Below are 23,308 nucleotides of genomic sequence, written 5' to 3' on the forward strand. Positions count from 1 at the left end.
ACCCCCAGCATGACCCCCGACACCCAGTCCAGTCCCTACACTCAAACACTACCCTGCACGACCCCCCAGCACTACCCTAAACCCTAAAATACTACCCCCAGCATGACCCCCGTCCAGTCCCTACAGCCAAACACTACCCTGCATGACCCCCCCGCACTACCCTAAACCCTAAAACACTATCCTACACTACACGAACACCACAATACTATCCTAAACCACTACCCCCAGCACGACCCTCCCCGGACCTCCAGTCTGGTCCCCACACTTAAATACTATCATGCACGACCCCCCAGCACTACCCTGAACCCTAAAACACTACCCTGCACTACACAACACTACCCTTAACCCTAAAACACTACCCCCAGCACGACCCCCTGACCCCCAGTCCGGTCCCTACAATCAAACACTACCCTTCACGACTCCCCAGCACTACCCTAAACCCTAAAACACTACACAAACACCACAACACTACAATACTACCATAAAGCTTAAAACACTACCCCCAGCACGATCCTCCCCAAACCTCCAGTCTGGTCCCCACACTCAAACATTACCCTGTACGACCCTGAGCACTTTACCCTAAAACCTGAAACACTACCCTAAACACCACAACACTACCCTAAAACACTACCCCAACATGACCATCCCCCAACACCCAGCCTGGTACCTACACTCAATCACTACCCTGCATGATCCCCCAGCACTACCCTAAACCCTAAAACACTACCCTACACTACACAAACACCACATTAGTATAATAAATAAGGCATAAAAATAGTGTAATAAAAAAGGCACCGATCTACCATTCAGCATGCAGCTTGAATAGAATGTTAATAGTAGTCTGTTTAACCGCATCGTTGCGGCGCATTTTCCCCTGCTGCGCTGAGTTTTTTAAAAACCCATTATTCATGACGAGCTGGGCTCGTCATGAGCGTGCTGGGAGGCTACCTCATGACGAGCCCAGCTCGTCATGAGCGTCGAAGGGGTTAAACTCCAGTAGTATTCAAATTGTTTGTATTCACTAAATGCTCTGCATTGTAAATGAAGACTATGCGATTACAAATAAGTATGTGCTTAGTATTCTGTTAGTATTCAAGAAGTACCACTCACATATCAGTAGTCTTCATGCACTAGCCTTCCCAAAAAGAACACTATTGAATACTAAAATAGGCATAAAATAGTCTTCAAATGCTATAAAAAGACAGGTTAACCACTAAATGTAGTATTCCACTTCGGTAAGGGTTGTGTTTTTGTGACCTTTCTTCTTTTCCTAAGCTAGGGACCCTGTCTGTGCTGTTGCCTTCTTTGTTTTGCATTTCCCCTTTCTGCAAATTTGCACATCCCCTTTCGCTCTTTTTCTGGGTTATAGATAAAAGAATATCTGATAAAGAATCCATAATGTAGTCTGAATTTACAGGTGATTCTCCCATAATTTTAATATAGACTCTGATATGCCTTGTAAAACATGGAGGGCCATCAGACAAGAGTTCATTTTCCCTGGATTGATGGACACTAACATGTATTGGTAGTTCTGGTGTATTAGAGAGATCCTCCAGAGGTAATAGACTACTTTCAATAAGAGCTAGAGTCTCTCTAGGGGGAGATGTGTTGTTGAAACCATGATTGGTACCATGCTCGTTTCTGGACGTGGGTGAACATTTTACACAGTCAATATCTACATGTGGGAGAGTATAGTCCATCACCTGGTCCTTTTGTTGGAAAAAAATCTCTTCCATGTAGTATAATATAATATACTAGTTAGGGAGGGTGAGAATTAGGTGTTGTTAAACCCGATTCGTTTCAGCATTTTAGCATGTTGTCACCTTTTGCATTTTATGGACTAGTAACTATGCTGATTAATTTACTTCTTATAATATGTTTGCTGGTATTATCTAAGATACTGCGCTTGAGAACCCTGCATTAGTAAATAAACATTTCAAATATGCTTGCGTCCTCATTTACCCCTTGTTTTGAATTGAAATGATTGTATAACGAAAGAGTGTTCATGTGTTCCACGTTACCTGAGGTAATCTAAGTCCATGTTCTGGTTTGTCTAAGTATTGGGAGTTTGTAATGACCAATGAGACACTGTAGCTAGTCAGGTAAGGGGATTTTGGGTACTAAGGTAAGTTTTGACACACCCTAATTCACTGAGGTTCCAAGTCTCTATGCACAGTTCTGTAGGAGAACAGGATCCCTGCTACATCGCGCCCAACGTTTTCGGTGGTCTTATTACATGACACTTGAGTAGTACATCTTTCGATCCTTAACCCCTTCACTATCGTTTCCGGAAAACGGTGATGTCGGAAAAAAACTACCTTTTTGAGTAATAGGTACTTTCAAGCTTGAATCTTTCTAAACGGGTTCCTTGAATTACAACCCAGTTGTGCTACAAAGTTTACTTTGTCCTTTTATATTTCTGGGTCGTTATGGCCGCGGTGGACATTCCGCCGCATAGTCGCATTGCAGTGCGCAACCATTTGCTGCAGTATAATGTTCCCGTGGATGGCATGGCCGTGATAATGGTGGTGAGTGCAGAGGTAGCTTACCCTTATGAAATCTTTTACTCATGGGTGACATTCCCAGCTGTGGACGGAACTTCAGGTGTGTTCCACACTTACACTCCCACTCCTGTGCCAAATGAATATACTCCACATAGGGCACAGGAAGTACCTATAGATACTTGGCAGCACCGCGTTTGGTTTGGTGGCGCCCTCCCCCACTCTTAAACAGCTCCGAGGTTAGGTCCTTTGTCCATTCCGGGCGCAAATTGGCCTGTTTTGGCTGGATTTATTCCTCATCCTCAACACGGTGTGTGTTCCGTGGTTGAGTTAAGACGATTGCATGTGGTCTCAATTAGCGTTATTCGATCGTTGGTACAATACTTAACCCGTAATCTCCTGGGCGGGGCCCCGGGTGGTGCAGCGCTTCCTGCAGGACAGGGCGGCATGAATCTCAGTCCCGTGATGGTCAATGCATTGATGGGCAAGTAACCCCTGGATAAGGATGATTTTCCTTTCTGGCTTGCCGAGAAATTTCACCAGCCGAAAGCAGTATTTCCTAACACGACTCCTGGTGAAAAACACAGGATTCTGACAATAAGCTTACCTAAAGACTTGGCCCCTGAAATCGGTGACTGCGAGACCTGGGGTAAAACATTTGCGGCGGTCTATGCGAGGTGTTACGGCACTCCGTCTATGACTGTCCTGCCTACGGTCCTTAAGCGTGTTCAGGATGAGCACGGACCTGAGGCTGCGGTTGAATTGGGTATGCGCCTATGTGGCACCTTTGATGTGGTTTGCGATCTCGTTCTTGCTAATGTCAAGGGAGATGCAGTGAACTTTCAGGTAGCCAATGCTTTGCAGGCTTCCTGCAGGCGCTTCCCGATGCCGAGAAACCCCGTCAGTTAGCGAGGATTATTGTGGCGGCTTATAAGACCGTGGGCCGCAATAGTAGGGGTCTCAAGGCTTTTTCTACTAAAGAGAAGAACCAAACCCAAGGGCAGAAGTCAGAGACTGACGTCCAGCCCAAGGCCAAAAAGCTAAATTGGCCTAAAAAACAAAAACAGGGAAAGCAACAGCAACAGAAACAGGAGTCTCGTCCTGCGTCTCCATTGCCTGCCCCCAGAGAACGTGTTTATGACTTGTGCGATCGCGCGAAGATTAAATCACCTGATCGTTTTCAGGTTTCTGGTCAACGCTCTCCTCGTTCTTTTCAGGATTCATCGGCCTCGGCGACCGGTGGTGGAGGAGGCGGCAGGGGTCGGGGTGGCCATCAAGGATACGACCAGCCCCGCCCGAAAGACAGTGCAGGAAAGCAGGACGGCTCTACACTGAAGAGACCCCAGTTTCAAAAGAAGAAGGTCGACGCTTTAACAGTGAGATATGCCACAGATAGTGAGAACGCGGCTTCAGAATCTGACATGGGCTCTGACCTTGCTGGACAGCGCGGCGGAGATTACCATAGTGCGAGAGGCCCTGCGTCCACTACTGAACGTGACAGCGACTGACCGTTATGTTGTAGTGGAAACAGCTGACACTAGAGTTGCTCCCCCTGACAGACTTTATGAAATAGTCCTTTTGATAGAAGGTGACATACAGCGTACCATAAAAGGGATATTTTGGGAAAATCTTACGACTACTTATAACATTTTGTTAGCGGAGGCTGACTGGCCCCCACCTTTTGTTCTCGCAGCTCCGCGAGGGGAGGAGGTAATCCTCCCCAGTTTCACGCACACAGTCTCGAAGGAGCATGCGCTGAATTTTGCAGAAGAGTGCGCCAAGGCTCTGGCGCCGGCTCTGTACCGTACACACTGTGGTTGGGATAAATTTTCTCCACACCACGAGATTCCTTTGCGGTCTCAGCCACAGCCTCAACCTCAATGTCCCATTAGACGTGAAGCTAAGGCTTCCGTTGCGGAAATCCTTGAACAATTGGAATATCAAGAAGTGATTGAAACGTGTGTCACCAATGAATAACCCTCTTTTTACTGTGACCAAGCCTGACGGTTCATACCGTTTGGTATTGGATTACCGGCATTTAAACTCGCACTGCCGTACCTGTGCAGTACAAAATACTCACGGCTCTGCCTTAGTGGATAGTCTTGTGCGTAAGCGGTTTAAGACCACGCTTGACATTTCCAACGATTTTTATGCCCACCATTTGGATGGTCTGAGTTCCCAATAGACCTCCTTTACTTGCAGCGGTGTGCAAAAACAATTTCGACGTTTACCTATGGGCTACAAGAATAGTCCTGGGGTTTTTACTGCCCGCATAGTCTCTCTCTTGGAGAGAATCGACCCTGATGCATGCTCGTATGTGGATGACATTTATCTCACAGACAACGAACTTTGGGAGCATCTGTGTCGAGTTGACCGCTTAATTTGTAGCTGAGCAGACTTCGGTTACAAATTCAACTTTGCAAAATCGCACATTGCAGAGTATACAGTGTTGTTCCTGGGCTACGAGCTCAACAATGAAGGTAGAGGAATGGCTCCTCACTTCTTGGAGAAATGCGCACAACTGCGCGCTCCGACAACTCTGACAAAATTACAGTCTTTGCTGGGATATTTGAACTTCGAGAGAACATACATTCCTGATTATGCCCAGCGTATCAAGCCTTTGTATGCTTTGATACAACCTACTTTTACCAAATCATGCTGGCTGCCTGAGCACTCAGCTATCCTGCAATCTTTGCAGGCTGATCTGCTTGCTTCTAAATTCTTACTGACTCGTGACAACCACACCAACCTGGTGATAAGAATCATCCCTGGGACGGTGGGTTTCACTTACCTGACTTTTAACGAAGGAGAGACAGTACCTATTGCTTACAAGTCACACTTGTACACTTCGGCTGAAATGCGATTTTCCACTGTGGAGAAAGTTTTGACGGCTGTAGAGATGGCAATTCTTAAGGAACATGCTCTGTCACAGGGAAAACGCATGTTGGTTGTTACCCCGTGTCCTACTTTGGAGGCAGTTACGAAAGCCAGTGTGCCTAATTCAAAAGCTTTGCATCCTCGGTGGATACAATGGGCTGCTTCATTGACGTCCCCGGATGTCACGTTTATTTTTGATGCCTCCTTGCGGTCGCAGGAGTATTTACAGTATGAATTCGTTCATCCAGCTCCTTTAGCTATGCGGCCTTTGAAGGATTTCCATTGCATCATTTACACTGATGGCTCGGCGCAGGTTGCGCATGACTCTAAACACGCCTACGTTTCCGCTTGCGCCATTGTGGTCAGTACCATGGTGAACGATGAGTTCAAGTCCAGAGTTGTGCACACGCAGACTCTAGGGGACTGCACCGCACAATTGGCAGAGCTTCGTGCTCTGATGCTTGCATTGGAGTACGCAGATCCTAGTGTGACGACACAGTGATTCCTACTACTGTGTCCAGTCTTACAATGAAAACTTGTTCTTTTGGATTCAGAATGACTTTCATGATTCCAAGGGTAGCACAATAAAACATAAAATGATCTGGGTCCGGGTGGCTGAGATTAAAGAGCAGTTGGCGCTCGTGTTTGTAATTCACACTCTAGGTCATCAGCGCGTGGGAGTACACGCTGTTGGCAACTCGCTTGCTGATGAGGCAGCAAAATCTGCAGTATCGACATATTTAGTTGAAGCAGTTACACGGTCCAAAAGTAAGATTGATGATGATATCTTGGTGGCTGTTGCTGCCACTGAGAAGGGAGGTAAATATCCTACGGGGTTCCCTTCGAAGTACACTTACCACTTAAGTCCCGATAAGGTTCCTTATGTGAAAATTCCTGAAGTTGGGGAGAGGTTGATTCCCAACTCGGACCGCAGAAATACATTCATCACAGCGGCACATGAAGGTGTTGCGTCTGCGCATGCGGGCGTTTCGGCCACTGTATCTCAGTTACAACAGCATTTCTGGTGGCGGGGACTGTACAAACAGACGCGCGATTATGTCCTCAATGTGACATTTGCCAGCAGATTAAGCCTTCGACTGCTGCGCGTCCGCCCCAGACCCAGTTGTACATATCTAATAAGCCACTCGGATGCATTTATTTAGATCACTGCGGTCCTTTTTCTTCTGATACTGCATATAAGTACATCTTAGTCGCAGTTGATTCATGCACACGCTTTGTTTGGGTCTGGCCCCACCGCAGCGCTGATTCACGGACTGTAATAACAGATTTGCACGTCTTTGTAGGGATTTTTGCCTGTGGTACCTTCCATTCGGATCAGGGTCCGGCTTTCGCCTCTAAGGCGTATAAGGATGCCATGATGTCGATGGGGGTCCGAGTCAAGTTTTCGTCTCCATACAGACCTGAGGGTAATAGTGTAGTGGAACGAATGAACCGTGACTTAAAGCAATCATTGACAGCTCGAGTTATAGGCGCTGGCAGGAACTGGCTGGTCCATCTCAATGGCGTGCAGCGTGCTTTTAATAATCTCCCTAGAAGGTCTCTGGGTGGGCGGACCCCATACGAAATGCTCTTTGGTATCAAGATGTATGTACCGGACCTTGACGGTCTAGACTCGGCGGCTAGCGCTGCCTCTTTTGACGTAGATGAACATTGCAATATTTTACAGACTCTACAAAAGACAAGAGACTGTCTTGCAAAGGAACATTTGCCCTCCACTTCGGATGATGCGTTGCAGATCCCGGTAGTTGGCTGGCTACCCCAAGTTGGAGAAATGGTTCGGATGAAGATCGAGAACAAGGAAGAATTTGGTCCCTTCTACCGACCTCCGGTTCCTTTGCTTGGTGTGAAGGGCACAAGAACAGTCATTTTACCACCGCTTCCAGGTCGTAAGGAAAACAGGTTTATCTCAATTGACAATGTCAAAATACACAGAGTGGCCAATTATTCTTAGTATGACACCGGCAGTCTCCTGTCCTTCGATTGTGAGAAATTCTGTTTTGGCCACTGCTTCTAATCCTGAGCCGGAGGTGGCCATCGAGATGCCTACAATTTCCAGTCCTTTATTAAGTACATTGCCTGGTACTAACCTTGATGAAATTGACTACACTTACCCAACTGACTTATCGATGCCTGATTTGCAAACACGTTTGGCCACAAAATCCAGATTTTCATTTGACACTGTCTCGCACACTTCAGGAAAGCCCTCTCGGATTGCAGTATATACAAGTTTATTTAAAAAACATTTTTTAATTCCTCCTTGGACATATGTTTGGCTAGTACTTTTTTAAGTTTATCTTTTTATGTCAATTGGTTTTGTGTTTTATTTTTTCCGAATCGTCAATGGACACTATGTCGAAGAGAGAACATGCATTCGACATCTGAATGGAACAATGGCACCCCTTTCCTCCTCACATTGTGCCCACAGACTGAAGAGAGACTTGGCGTTTGTTAATATCACTGCTTGGCCTGTCCCAGATGGGATTGTATGGGATGCAGTTAAATTTCAAATCCATGGCCCAACTGAGGTTATTAATGTCCCTAATGTGCTTAGAGTAAACATGGGTATGTGGTGAAACAAAACATACGTTCTGATGATTGGGATGTTCAGGCCGTGGAGGCATTGTTTTCTGATTTGAAATATTATGCTGCATTTGATGCTGAAGATTTATATTTAGATTCTGCTAATAATGGTGATTTATTTTGCTTCCAACATTTTGGCAACCACTTCTTACACAAGACTAGTTCCAGGAGGAATACTGTAAATTATACACAGTGGGAGCATTTCCCAGCTCCTTTATAACGGTACAAAAGGGGGTGGTGATGGACGGAGCATCTGATCCAATCAAACACTCACACCCAGTCAAAAGATCTGTGTTTAATCCATCACCGTTCTTTAGCCCACTCTGCCACCCCAGTTCAGACATGGCTATATGCAAATCAGTCTGACCCTGTGCCTCATTGGAACAGTCCAGCCCGAACTGCCAAGCCATGCCTTCCCTGGACCGGAAACAAGCTTCCGAGGACCGGCTTCTGGCATTACAGCCATCTTCAGCCCGGCTTGCTTGAATCCAGTGGCAAAGTGAGCAAGGGACTCACGTCTGAGCATACCCTGCCACACTTATGGTGGCCAAAAGGGGGTGGTGATGGACGGAGCATCTGAACCAATCAAACACTCACACCCAGTCAAAAGATCTGGGTTTAATCCATCACCGTTCTTTAGCCCACTCTGCCACCCCAGTTCAGACATGGCTATATGCAAATCAGTCTGACCCTGCGCCTCATGGGAACAGTCCAGCCCGAACTGCCAAGCCATGTCTTCCCTGGACCGGAAACAAGCTTCCGAGGACCGGCTTCTGGCATTACAGCCGTCTTCAGCCCGGCTTGCTTGAATCCAGTGGCAAAGTGAGCAAGGGACTCACGTCTGAGCATACCCTGCCACACTTATGGTGGCCAAAAGCGGTACAAAAGGGGGTGGTGATGGACGGAGCAGCTGAACCAATCAAACACTCACACCCAGTCAAAAGATCTGGGTTTAATCCATCACCGTTCTTTAGCCCACTCTGCCACCCCAGTTCAGACATGGCTATATGCAAATCAGTCTGACCCTGTGCCTCATGGGAACAGTCCAGCCCGAACTGCCAAGCCATGTCTTCCCTGGACGGAAACAAGCTTCCGAGGACCGGTTTCTGGCATTACAGCCGTCTTCAGCCCGGCTTGCTTGAATCCAGTGGCAAAGTGAGCAAGGGACTCACGTCTGAGCATACCCTGCCACACTTATGGTGGCCAAAAGCGGTACAAAAGGGGGTGGTGATGGACGGAGCATCTGAACCAATCAAACACTCACACCCAGTCAAAAGATCTGGGTTTAATCCATCACCGTTCTTTAGCCCACTCTGCCACCCCAGTTCAGACATGGCTATATGCAAATCAGTCTGACCCTGTGCCTCATGGGAACAGTCCAGCCCGAACTGCCAAGCCATGCCTTCCCTGGACCGGAAACAAGCTTCCGAGGACCGGCTTCTGGCATTACAGCCGTCTTCAGCCCGGCTTTCTTGAATCCAGTGGCAAAGTGAGCAAGGGACTCACGTCTGAGCATACCCTGCCACACTTATGGTGGCCAAAAGCGGTACAAAAGGGGGTGGTGATGGACGGAGCATCTGAACCAATCAAACACTCACACCCAGTCAAAAGATCTGGGTTTGATCCATCACCGTTTTTGGCCCACTCTGCCACCCCAGTTCAGACATGGCTATATGCAAAATATAATATAATATAATATAATAGTTATGGAGGGTGAGAATTAGGTGTTGTTAAACCCGATTTGTTTCAGCATTTTAGCATGTTGTCACCTTTTGCATTTTATGGCCTAATAACTATGCTGATTAATTTACTTCTTATAATATGTTTGCTGGTATTATCTAAGATACTGCGCTTGAGAACCCTGCATTAGTAAATAAACATTTCAAATATGCTTGCGTCCTCATTTACTCCTTGTTTTGAATTGAAATGATTGTATAACGAAAGAGTGTTCATGTGTTCCACGTTACCTGAGGTAATCTAAGTCCATTTTCTGGTTTGTCTAAGTATTGGGAGTTTGTAATGACCAATGAGACACTGTAGCTAGTCAGGTAAGGGGATTTTGGGTACTAAGGTGAGTTTTGACATACCCTAATTCACTGAGGTTCCAAGTCTCTATGCACAGTTCTGTAGGAGAACAGGATCCCTGCTACATGCCACCTCAGTTTGAACACAGCTATATGCAAATCAGTCTTGACCGTGCTCCATTTGGAAAAAAAGGTTACTGCAATTTCACTTTGCCCTTCGTGTTTATGTTTTTATATTGATATGGTGGAAGTCTTGTTCTCTGAGCTTTCAATTCAATAATGTAGAATATAGATAGATCAACTTATTCCTACAGACCCCTTTATTTTCAAATATGGGAAAAAGCGCCAACAGCTGCACATTTGGCAGAGAGGAATAGTTTGTGATGATTTCAAATCTCCCAACCCCCCCCCCCTTTTGCCTGATTCAAAGTGATTTTGAAGAGATTATACTACTTCATGTTGTGTTTTTGCGACCTTTCTTCTTTTCCTATGCTAGGTACCCTGTCTGTGCTGTTGCCTTCTTTGTTTTGCATTTCCCCTTTCTGCAAATTTGCACAACCCCTCTCGCTCTTTTTCTGGGTTATAGATAAAAGAATGTCTGATAAAGAATCCATAATGTAGTCTGAATTTACAGGTGATTCTCCCATAATTTTAATATAGACTCTGATATGCCTTGTAAAACATGGAGGGCCATCAGACAAGAGTACATTTTCCCTGGATTGATGGACACTAACATGTATTGGTAGTTCTGGTGTATTAGAGAGATCCTCCAGAGGTAATAGACTACTTTCAATAAGAGCTAGAGTCTCTCTAGGGGGAGATGTGTTGTTGAAACCATGATTGGTACCATGCTCATTTCTGGACATGGGTGAACATTTTACACAGTCAATATCTACATGTGGGAGAGTATAGTCCATCACCTGGTCCTGTTGTTGGAAAAAAATCTCTTCCATGTAGTATAATATAATATACTAGTTAGGGAGGGTGAGAATTAGGTGTTGTTAAACCCGATTCGTTTCAGCATTTTAGCATGTTGTCACCTTTTGCATTTTATGGACTAGTAACTATGCTGATTAATTTACTTCTTATAATATGTTTGCTGGTATTATCTAAGATACTGCGCTTGAGAACCCTGCATTAGTAAATAAACATTTCAAATATGCTTGTGTCATCATTTACTCCTTGTTTTGAATTGAAATGATTGTATAACGAAAGAGTGTTCATGTGTTCCACGTTACCTGAGGTAATCTAAGTCCATGTTCTGGTTTGTCTAAGTATTGGGAGTTTGTAATGACCAATGAGACACTGTAGCTAGTCAGGTAAGGGGAGTTTGGGTACTAAGATGAGTTTTGGCACACCCTAATTCACTGAGGTTCCAAGTCTCTATGCACAGTTCTGTAGGATAACAGGATCCCTGCTACATGAGGATCTAATACAGAAGATTCTTGAGGCTGTAGTATAATATTCTTCCCAGCTGGTTCAAAGTTCAAATTAGAATTACTCTTGGTTGGGGAGGTACTGGGCCAGTGGTAAATATGGCTGGAATCAGAGGCACCTTGGATAATGCCCAATGTGCAAAGCACAGTGATGTACCTTATCTGTGCTTTTATGATGTCATGTAACGCAGGGAGATCTCACCACAATGTGTCTGTTTCTCAGCTTTTTGATAGTCATGTTCACTGAGTAGGATGGTCACATGGGAATGTAGAGAAAGTATAACTCCACATCTGAGGGTCAAAAATCAGCCTGAAATTTTAAGTCCCAGAAGCCATTAAAATAAGAGTATTTATTTTCGGGTGAAAGATACAAAATGTAAGATAGTCCACTTCAGACAAAAATATGCCCCAGCCTCTCAGGCTGCTCAATTCCTACCTAGCCCTTGCCGTGCAACGGAGCTCTTAGGAGTGGTCAGCCCACCCCTACCCCAAACCCCACCACCACACACACCTCCCGGACAACTCACTGGCAGTGCCAATCAAAGAAGGAGGGATTCAGGAAAAAAAGATAGAAAGAGGTTCTGCCTGCTGGCCGACTACTCAGGGAGCAGGGCTTACCTTTTGTGAGGTCTCACTGTCCCTTTTGGCGTTTTTCTCTCTCTCTTGCTACATACATTCCAGCTCCCAGCTGGATCGCTGCAGTCGCTACTAAGCCTGAAGCAAATCGGTGTATCTGGGAAAGGCAGATGTGGAGGGCATAAGAAAGGGCGATGCCCACCAGAAAAAGTACAGAGCTCCTACGGCTCGGCGTGGCATTGGGCCCCAAACATACTGGGAAGCAGGAGGGGTACGAGCTTGCTCGGCTGCTTCCACAAGGTCCCTCCACAACAGCATCAGGACAGTTTTCAAAATGGAGATTGAACTCTCTCAGCCCAGCCACATCACTACACTAAAATGCATTAGTCTCACAAATATAGCGCCCCAGGGCCTCCTCGAGGCGTTCTGTGATGTGGGGAGGCTGGAATGCAAAATTTAAGCAGCAGGCACAATGTGCTGCTCGACTACATGCTCTTTGTCCTCACAACATTGGCAGGGCCGGCCTTAGGCATGTGCAAGCTGTGCACCTGCACAGGGCCGCCAAACCCCAGGGGCCGCCACGCCAATATATATCCTTAATATAATAATCCTCTGAGGATGGATACATATTTGCATGGCGGCCCCAGTGGCAGGGATTTGGTGGCCTTCGGCTCTGTTCCTCTTCCAAACACCCTGACCCCCTTCCTGAGCTCTGCTGCCCAGCGAGAGAGAGAGTACCGCGTGGTCTCTCAGTCATGAATACAGACATGGATACAGACAATCCTGCCCCACCAGCAGAGACCGTGCTTTGGTCCCTCATGTGGATACATGGTTGGTGCCTTGCCTGATGATATTTTACCAATATTGCCAGGTGCCTGCCTCAAATTGACCATCCTGCAGGATTGGCCGAGAACGGACACTGAGACAACGGGCAGTAGTTTTGGTTTTCTTGGGGTACCAGTGTGCACTGGTGGAGGGGATGACCGGAGGCTGGATGCGAGCACCAGGATCTCTCTCACTGTTGCAGTTTAATGGTAAGTGTTAATGAAAGTCTAACTGCAGCCATTTAACTTTATTGGACATAGAGTAGTTCAAAGTACAGAGCGCAGGGGCAAGGTAGCACTATTAATGCTTTGCTGGGGGTCAACAAAGGGCGATCAAATATGACCAATGGTATGCAGCTGCACCTAGTGCTGAGCTGGGGGGTGCTGCTGTGGAAAGCAGTCTCTGAAGAGTTCTGTTCTGTGCCCAACAGTTGTCAGGCAACAATAAATATGTCCAGGGAAGAATGAGATTACTGTTGTGATTAATATTCCCACTAGAGAGAGAGATCAGAGTTTTGATGGCAATTTTTGACTCACAATAAACTAGAACAGACTGGTTCATTAAATACCTGCTGCAGAATGTGTACCATGCAGATGGGACTGAATTGTATTGTGGGGTACTGATTTTGTCACAGAGATCCTTTTGATACTTGCAAGTTGCAATCACCTAATAACACAGTGACCTATAAACTGTCATCGAAGTGCCCAGCTGCATGTAATCTGCATGGTATAGATTAGAATGTTATGTTTTTCCCCATTCTTTCATTATCCTAATGTTGCTAAAAGGGGTTTTGTTTGGGTAGAAATGTGGGTGGTATTAAATCCTGCGTTTGTGTTTCTCCAGTCAAAAACCCTTTGTATATTGCCTACTAGTATGGATGACGTGATTCCTACACCATGTAATCCTCTATGTGTTATGCACTATTTCCTAGTTTGATTTACACATGTGTGATTCATTCCCTCTGCATAATGTGTGTGTGAAGTAAAGTGATCTGACACCCTGCAATGGTATGAGTAGCGCTATAAAACAAATTAAATGGATGAAAGAGAGGGCCTGTGGAGAGATGAGGGGCACTTTTGGAGTGTGAAAGTGAGGGAATCTGAGGAGAAGGTGGTCATTGTTTCCCCGGGAGCTACCAGCGCTATCGCCGGCCCCGAGAGAGTCAGTGATGTCTGTTATTGTGCTGTTTGAGATTGATAGCATACTAATGTGGTAGTACTGCATAGATTGAGGACAGGAGTTGTGGTAAAATATGTGTATGTAGCCAAATTACAATGGCCTGGCAATTGTAAACTGTCTGGTTGGATAAACCAATGAATATTACAGTGTTTCCATAGTACTGCAAGCAACTTAGCTGTAATGGTCAAAAAGGTGTAAAATCATGTGTGATTATATGAGTGGGATGTGCAGGTGACTTTACTGTTTATTTTTGCTCATGAGAAAGTGTCACTCTAAGTGTCACACATTTGGTTGTTGAATGTCACTCATAAGTTCACTGAAACCTTGAAAATATCGCACATATGCAGAGGTAACGTATGCCCCTCTCAATGTAGCTGTATAATAAAGATAGATCCTTTTCAATATGATGGCTGTTCAGTTCCCAGATCAATAGTAACACTTTTGGTGGTTCTTTTTTAATACTTCTACAGGACTATAATATGGGTGTGTGCTTGGACTGCATTTGAACACTTGACAGCAATCTGATGAGGAGGTTCCACCAGTAAGGATAGTGTTAGGTTAACAATTAATGCTGTATTAACACATATTGTTAATATCAACTTTATCTGGCGAAAGTTAATATTTTATAAAGTTTTTCTTGCTTACTTTAGATGTATTTTTGCAGGGGCCATATCATGGGCCAATATTATTGACATTATTGAATGGTGAAACTGGTACGAAAAATTGATTAAACTAAATAATTCTATCAAGCTAACAAAGTAAGTCACAGTGAAATTTCTTTTTGACATGTATCCATTGTCCTATATGGAGCTAGTATAACAAAGATCTAAAGGGAATTCTTTTATATTATAGTTAGACAATTATCTGAGAAGTTTGAAAAAATAGGAACCATCCTTTTGGATATTCAAAGGATATTTCTGCTACATACATTGGTCATTTAACACTGTTCTAAGTTACCTATCTCTGCTACCAGTGTGCATAATAGATGCCAAGAATGTTCAATATCTTGTTGGACTAAGGGAGTGATCCTTGTTTAAAAAACTTGAAATGAAAATTTAAAAAAATAATGTAAATATAGATAAATATTGGCTAATAACAAGACTGATAGCTTATAAATAGGTAAAAATCAGTATGGCATAAAAATACATCAGGATTGTATATGTTCTCTTTCTCCTGTTAAGGGAGTTTAAACAATGAAACAATCTGTGACAACTAGGATAACTATTCAATCATGGCTGAACCCTTTATATATGCCCGTTTTTGTTATAAATTTGGGTACGAAATATTGAGGTTTTGGTGTTTAATATTTTTTCTGTTTGTCTTTTCTGTTTTTGTCCATATTTTTGTGAGATAGCCTTAAAAAAGCTACACGGACGCAGCAAAACGTCCTGTCTGATTTTGGTATGGCTGATAATTCAATAATGAACTGTGTATTTTGATTGTACAAATGACCTAATGCATGACAATGAGTTTAAATATACAAGATGCAAATGTATATCAAACATAAAAAACACTAATGTGTGTCAGGAAATAGGGCCTGATAACGAGTTTGGCGGATGGGATACAACGTCACAAACGTGACGGATATCCAGACCGCCGAATTACAAATTCCATAGGATATTATGGAATTGTAATTTGACGGACGGGATATCCGTTATCTGTGTGACAGAGAAACCCTGTCCGCCAAACTCGTAATCAGACCCAAAGTAGTGATAAATAAAATTTACAAATTTTGTATAACTATATGTAGAATGTTCTCCGTCCTTTATATATCACACTAGCAGCCCGTCCCGACGTTGTCCGGGTATGAAATAGAATGTGTGTAATGTGTGCATTTGGCAAGGGCAATTTATTTTAAAATCTCGCGGTAGACAACATTTTTTGTTTCATTAGAATAGGGACGGAGAAGGCCCAGCTGCAGCCCTGGTTGATGTTAGCAGGCGCGTGTAATTGGTGTAGTGATCCGCCGCCTGAGCCCGGCTACAGCCCTTGTTGATGTTAGCAGGCGCGTGTAATGTCGTTGAATGAGAGAGTTATCAGCCGCGGCTAAATCCGTTTAATGAGAGAGTTGAGTGACAGCAAGTAGGAGAGGCTGCAGTAATTGTCCCCGCAGACACGCTCATTTGCGTGTTCCCCGCTTGAGGCCCAGATGCAGGCCTGTTTGATGTTAGCAGGCGCGTGTTCCCCCGCTTGAGGCCCAGCTACAGCCCTGGTTGATGTTATCAGGCACGTGTAATTAGTGTACTGATCCGCCACCTGAGCCCGGCTAGAGCCCTGGTTGATGGTAGCAGGCACATGTAATTTCGTTGAATGAGAGAGTTCAGTAACAGCACGCAGGAGAGGCTGCAGTAACGTTACTTACCAGGCCTCCAGGTGAACGCGTTTGTCACGTCCCCAGCACACGGCCACAGCAGACGATCTTCTGATTAATGTACGACCCATATGGCATGAAGGGCGGAACGTAGCACACGCCCCCAGCGTTTCTCACGCCCCCAGCGTGCCCCTTGATGCGGCGCAATTGCGTTCACATGGCATGAAGGCCGGACACACGCTCCCAGCGTTTCTCACGCCCCCAGCGTGTCACGCCCCCAGCGTGTCACGCCCCCAGCGTGTCACGCCCCCAGTGTGCCCCTTGATTCTGTGCAGCAACGTAATTGGCACTTGTATGTACGACTCACATGGCATGAAGGGCGGACACCCGCCCCCAGCATTTGTCACGCCACCCAGCACACGCCCACAGCCCACGATGTGATGGCCGTACCACATGCCCCCAGCGTTAGTCACGCCCCAAGCCCACGCCCACAGCACAATGCAGACATGCCCACAAGGGACTACTTTGCTGGCACGGTTCTTTTACCTTTTAAATGTATAGAGGAGTTGGCCTAACGGCTAAGGCGCTCGACATTGGACCTGGGGATCTGGGTTCGAGTCTTGGTAACGACGCCAAACATCCTGTGATTCTGGGCAAATCACTAAATCTCCCCGTGCCTAACAAAAATTAATGTGTGTTCTCGTGTAACGTAACTGGTGCTATGTAGAGCGCTCTGATACCTGATTCAGTTTGGGTCAAGTTCGCGCTATATAACACTCTGCAAAAGAAATAATAATAATAATAATATTATTGTGGCTGTCTGCATAGCCTATGTCCTTCTACTGCAACTGCCCTTTCCAGCGCTGTATTTGGTGCTGTGGATACTGAGATTACCCGCCTCAAAGGTTTGGGCTCTCTCTTTATAATATTAGTATTGATGTAATGTAGCTTAACATTTCTACAATATAGCTCTTGAGTTAAACAGTCTTTTTATGGTCTTGAGCCTATGCTTGCCTGGGTTAAACCTCAAGGTGTAGGAAACCATACATGGATTGCACTACAGTTGGTGTCTCAAACACTGACAACACCACAATCCAGGAAGGATCTCATGTCTATATAAAGATGTTGATAGTGGTGGTTCGGCAAATAGGACACAGAAAACCTTGATTACGGTACATAGAAGGTTGCAAAGTCAGCTCATGTTAGAATCTAAGACTTCAGTTTCTGGCCGCAGTGCAGCTGACTTCTGCAGGAGGCGCCACCTCATGGTTTTCGGAACTGGCTTTGGCTGTGGAGACAGAGGTGTTAGGGGAATCAGCCAGCAGCCTGGGCAGCCAGCTGACTTGAGGGGAGGGTATACTGGCAGCTAAGGGACCTAGACAGTTATCTTTACCTAATGCCATTAGAAGGCTTGTGGCAGTACTTTCATAGTTGCCCATGGTACAAACCAAGAGGAGAAAATGATTGGGGAGTTGTCACATATCTCCTCAGCACCCCCATATCCTCTATACACACGACCTACCCTGGTGCTATCATGGCATCAAGTCAGCATGAACATTTGGACCTGGTTAAATGGATCTCCTCAAATAGGGCCCTGAATGAGTCTGCCAACATGTTGTCAGGGTGCTGCTTAAATCTCCCCTTAATTTGATGATGCACCTGCCACAAGCAATCTCTTCATTTGTGCGACATCTGTTTTTCTGGCATCTCACCTGCATTAGCACAAGTAACATTTTATGGTGGGCTTTTAAAAAGGCAAAGCAGAGAGCACAGCAGACAGGTTGATGCTGCTGAGTGTAGCTTGGGTAGAAAAGGTGACTATACACGGCAGCAATGAGCTTGATTGGTGAAGATGGGGAGAAGAGGAAGCAATGCCCTGACCCAAGGGTCTTGTGCAATCTCGGGTCAGTGTAACTCACCTCTAAGACTGAATGAGCTGCCCTTTGCCTAAACCTAACTCTATTGTTTAAAGTTTCTTTCTTCAGGCTCCATTGATAAGGCAGAAGGAGGATGTGTCCTGAGAAAAGTAAAATGGTAGCCAACTATTTCTCTGGTAAAGCTGCGTTCCACGAACACATAGTCCCTCCTTCAACTACACCAGAAAATTCTTCACCCATTAGAGATAAATGTACAGCATGAAATTAAATACTGAAAACAACTATAACTTTAACAGTTAAATAAGAGGTGTGATTGAACATGTTTCTCTCTTGAAATTCAGTGGAAAAATTATTGGAAATAATAGTGTTATTAGCTCCAGTCATCCAGTCACTTATGCAGCACTGGCAAAAACCTGCACTACTGCTAATGCAGTCTTAAACAAAACATTTCTCAACTTGTGAAGAAGATTAAAAAACAAGACAGAATCTGAAAGAAGTTTACAAAAATAAACCACACACAGAAAAGGAAGAGTCTGCAGGTCACTTTTATTTTGCTTTTCGGGATCTCTTAGAGCCCACTTCGTTATAGATGCCACTGTAGAATAAGGAATCCACCAAGCAAATTTCTTCACAAAGGACAACACAGAAACCTGGTTCCATACTGCATATATTGGTCAACTTGAGATCCACTTCTTTTTGAGACTGAAAATGGAATTGCTTAACTGAATCTACTCTGGACCGAGCACCCCTTTATGTTCTTCAACTGATTTATATTGTTTGGTTCTGTTAGTAGAATACAATGTGTCCTACCACTGAATCCTTTCAACTGACTGAACAGCCTCGGGCCATATCTGGTCAGAATAAAACCACAAATAAAAAAATATATGGTTGAAAAGAACAAAAATACTTGTGTGGGTGACCAATAGTAATTTTAGTAGTGCCAGTCTATGAAAAATGTGACGTGGCACACTGTCATTGTATGAATTCAATAGAGCCACTTCTGAGTTAATCACAAATTGATGACTCTCTGGATAGAGCTTCATGGAGAGAAGACTGTCATGTTGTGCTGGGCTTCATCAAAAGACACTATTGCTTCCTATTACAGAGATTTACTGGTATTGCTCACACGTCTGGAAAGAGTTAAAAATACAGAAGTCAACTGTGGAAATTACTAATATGGGCTCAAGCTACTAGGTGTGGTAAGCGAACATGGAAGCTTTATATTCATCAATCCACCATGGACACTATACAAATCACAAGCACTATTAAAAAATGTTAACAATTTTGTGGTAACAAACCTTTGCCTCTTGTTCCATTCGAAGAATGTAATCTTTTAGTTGGTTCTCAAGGCTTATCTTTTCCATTTCAAGCTGCTTAAGAAATTGATTTAAAGCTCCCTGTAAAGGAAAAAACATTAAAATATGCAACTCAGTGATGAATTTGGATCATGCTGAATTCATTCAAAACAGTTATTCTTATCCAAATTTGGCATGATACAAATAAATGGATCTATGAGTGGCAGGGTATGATCTAGAACTTATTAACCCAGGAGTGAATTTCACAGTACTAATGATAAATGTATTGTTGATATGGGTTTCTTAGTTTAGAAACTTTGCATGTGAATTTATTGAAAAATCCGGCCTGAAAGGTTTAAGGATTCGTAAATTCACTGAAGATGCTGGTATGTACTAGAACAGTGGTTAATAAACTTTTCACTTCTGTGGACCCCCAATGAATGACTACTAGAAATCAGGGACCACTACCTAAGCAGATTCCACAATTTGAACAACAAAAAATACAAAATAACAACTACAGAAACAAGCATACATTAAACACATAAAAAATTATGAAATATTTTGTTTAATACACAGACAAATATATATATAAAAATCGAGATTTTGATGGGATGGTTGAAGAGTTTCAAAATGTCTGTTTATTTCTAGAGGGCAAAGCAATATGATAGGCTCCCGCATATTGCTTTGTCTATTTTGCTATTACGTATGCGTTTTGTTAGTGCATAATAGTGCCTTAATTGAGGTCACCAATTCCCCATGCTACTGTTTGCTGTACTTGAGCCCCTCCTATGAATCAAGTTAATGATATCAACTTAATTTTTTACTTCCAATTTCAAATTCTTGTACATTTATAGAACTTTAAAAAAAATATATTATGTTTATATTATATTTATCTTTTTATATAATATACTTTATTATTCTTCAAATATTATTTCTTTTTTTTAAACAGTCATGGTCCCCCTGGTTAGGTGTCATAGCTGATGTGGTAGACTTTTAAAGTGTGCAATTTTTGGTGACAATTTTTTTTGTATATTAATGATTTTTATGATGAATTCTAGTAGGAACCAATTAATTAATATTATTGCACTTAAAATGAGTTTTCTAATTTATGTAGAATTGTGTTTATTAACGTGTTTTAGTTGTGCCACATTTTCCTATTTAGGCACCATTTTAGTAAAACAGATGATTCTAATGTTCTTTACAAACTGCTCCTGATCATTCCCCCTCCCAATCATGCCTTCCTGAATGCCTTCTCTCCTCATGGTCTCTGAAGACTTTGCAGAGCGCACAGGACACTGATGTGGTTGGTTATTTTCCTCAAGCTCTTATACTGTGAAAAACTTTTCTCTGTGTATGTGAAGTAACAAATTCTAAAGTTTGGTTCTTCTTCCTATAGCTTCCGAAGCTGCCAAGTTAAAAATGCTTATTGTTTAGTAAATGAAACATAATGTACGGTGCAACAAGAGCTGCAGGTGTCTTGCATGGGGAAGGGGGTGGAAGGTATTTTATTAATTCTATGATGTGTTTAATTGTAACTGGTCAATGCTGTAATATTTGTGAACATGTCAGGCTGAATCAATAGATTAAACGCATTAGCTATGTAAAAATGTGTATAAAACCCTTTGTTCTGGGGTTGAGCCAGAGACTTTCCCTTTTCCACTAGAATGCTGTTGGTTTCCTTTGTGATTCTAACTTTTATAATGTACAGAGACTTTACCTTAATATCCCGAGGCTCTGTCCATTTGGTCAGAGACTTTCCAAGTTTCTCCAGGGACACTGTCTGATTTAGAAGAGGCTTTTTCTTTTCCTCCAGAGATGCGGTCAGCATTCCTTTTGAGCCTGATAGAGCTTTTTTCTTAACTTTGATTGATCTGTTGTACTTTTCCTTAATGATGTGCTGTATTGAGCAACTTAAGATATTTCTGATTTGTGACAATGTACTATGCATTTATGTTGTTGACATTTTAATAATTCATCTGAACTGCCTGATTAATGAGATTCTTCAATAAAATCCTTTAACTTTTCTCTGATCTGGAACTCAGTTATTAAGTAGTCCGGTTACCATTTACTTTACTAATGTTAGCCCATTAAGATTGATGGTGAAGAATGGTGGTTGATCTACTGATAGATTAAATGTGCTGGAGCACAAATTCTGAGGAAAGTTCTGGGTGTTTCAAAGTTGGGGTACAATACAATATTGGGGTCCTGCTCCCACAAATTTGGAAAAGAATACGGGAAAACAAAGCAAAACATTAGAGCACCCTAAGGACCTCTGAAAAATCCTGAAGAACTCGCAAAAGATTTCTCAGTCTTTAATGCCCAGTCCGAGGGCGAGAGAAGTTTCTGGAACTTTTCCAAGAGTTCCAATACTGAAGACTCCTAAGAAGTTTTGAACTGTGTGTTCTTAAATGATCTGGAGTGTAAGTATGAATACGGAGTAATGATTTCATGTGTGTGCACTGAAGTATGAGTTTGTGAGGTGGATTTAATTATGTGTGTGAAGGTTATGCTATGACGCCTTTGGGTTCAATTGGTGAATTATTGTGATATTGTATTATTGATATTTGTAGTTCATTTGAGGTTCTATTGATTCTCGTGTGGTTTATTTTATCAGATTTGTCGAAATTCAAGATCTTGAGATATATTGATTACCTGTCTGTTATTGTGGTGTGTAATCGGAGCCGCTGCATGCTCAATTGATAGGGATTCTGAATTAGCATATTTTGTTTAAGTTGAATACTCAATTTGAGTTGGTGTGTTTTGCTATTACACTAACTAGAGTCGATTGCCGCTAGATGGAGAGTCTTCCCAGTCTGTAGTCTGTCTATTGTTTATTAATTCCCTTAGAAAGATATAAATTGGGACAAGATTTTGAGAATTTCACAAAAACCGAAAGAGTCAATGCATGTATATTATGAGAAGCTTATGCATATTTTCAAGAAGCCCTTAATGAGATGGGGTCAGAGGTTTTGTGGCTGCTTTTGTCTCAGGATTGAGGACAGAGATTAGTAATCACATTAAACAGAGTGATTAGTGCTGGCAGACAAAGAGCTTAGATGAGATTTTGAGAATGGTGAAAAATAATAGTACATTTTTTGATTCAAAGCATAAAAAACTTATAGAAAGAGGACTGATTACTCAGACAATGCATTTTGAGAAAGGACCTCAGAATCAGATGGGTTCAAATATGAATTTTGTGAAGTCTGGAATTAATCAAATGCAAAATGGACGGTTGGGAAATGGAATGATGCAGCAAGGTGGTAGAAAAGTGATGATGTATCATGGCATGAACATAAAACTTGAAATGTTGAAAACGAATACAGCATGTCACTTTTGTGAAAAGATTGGGTGCTGGAAAAGGGAATTCAGACAGAATCCTAACAGGATTCAGGGGAAGTGGTTCCACCAATGCAAAGAAATATGTTGAATATGCAGAATTTTAAGCAGAATGTTCATAGTCAGAAATCATTTTGAATGGCAATACCTATAGCTTCAGTGATGAAGCAAAATGAGAAAAAGAAATGTCCTATGCTGGATGTTATCAGCAGAATCCATTGATTCTGAGAAATTAGCTGGCAGGGAATAGTTCACAGTGACATTTCCAGGGAATGAGTACTTGGAGTAGTCCTAGAGGTAGACCAAAGTGGCCCATATATTGATAGAGAAGTAAATGGCAATCCATTTTTATTTCTGATTGACACTGGTGCTACCAGATCTACAGTGTTTTCTGTAGAAGTCCTGAACCTACCCCTTTTGGGAGGAGAAGTCCAAGTTGTAGGGTAAGTAATAAACAAATTGTGGATCAA

The 23,308-nt window shown here is 43.2% G+C and overlaps 1 protein-coding gene across 1 annotated transcript in view; it reads right to left on the bottom strand.

The window, feature by feature from the left end:
* CCDC169 (coiled-coil domain containing 169) overlaps positions 1-23,308 on the bottom strand; it is a 180,831-nt gene that overhangs the window by 54,627 nt on the left and 102,896 nt on the right. The window contains exon 5 of the mRNA XM_078656005.1: positions 19,506-19,604. Coding sequence (XP_078512131.1) covers positions 19,506-19,604 — 99 coding nt within the window. The remainder of the gene's footprint in view (positions 1-19,505; positions 19,605-23,308) is intronic.

This window comes from Lissotriton helveticus, chromosome 8 (genome assembly GCF_964261635.1).
Source record: "Lissotriton helveticus chromosome 8, aLisHel1.1, whole genome shotgun sequence".
Lineage (NCBI taxonomy): Eukaryota > Metazoa > Chordata > Amphibia > Caudata > Salamandridae > Lissotriton > Lissotriton helveticus.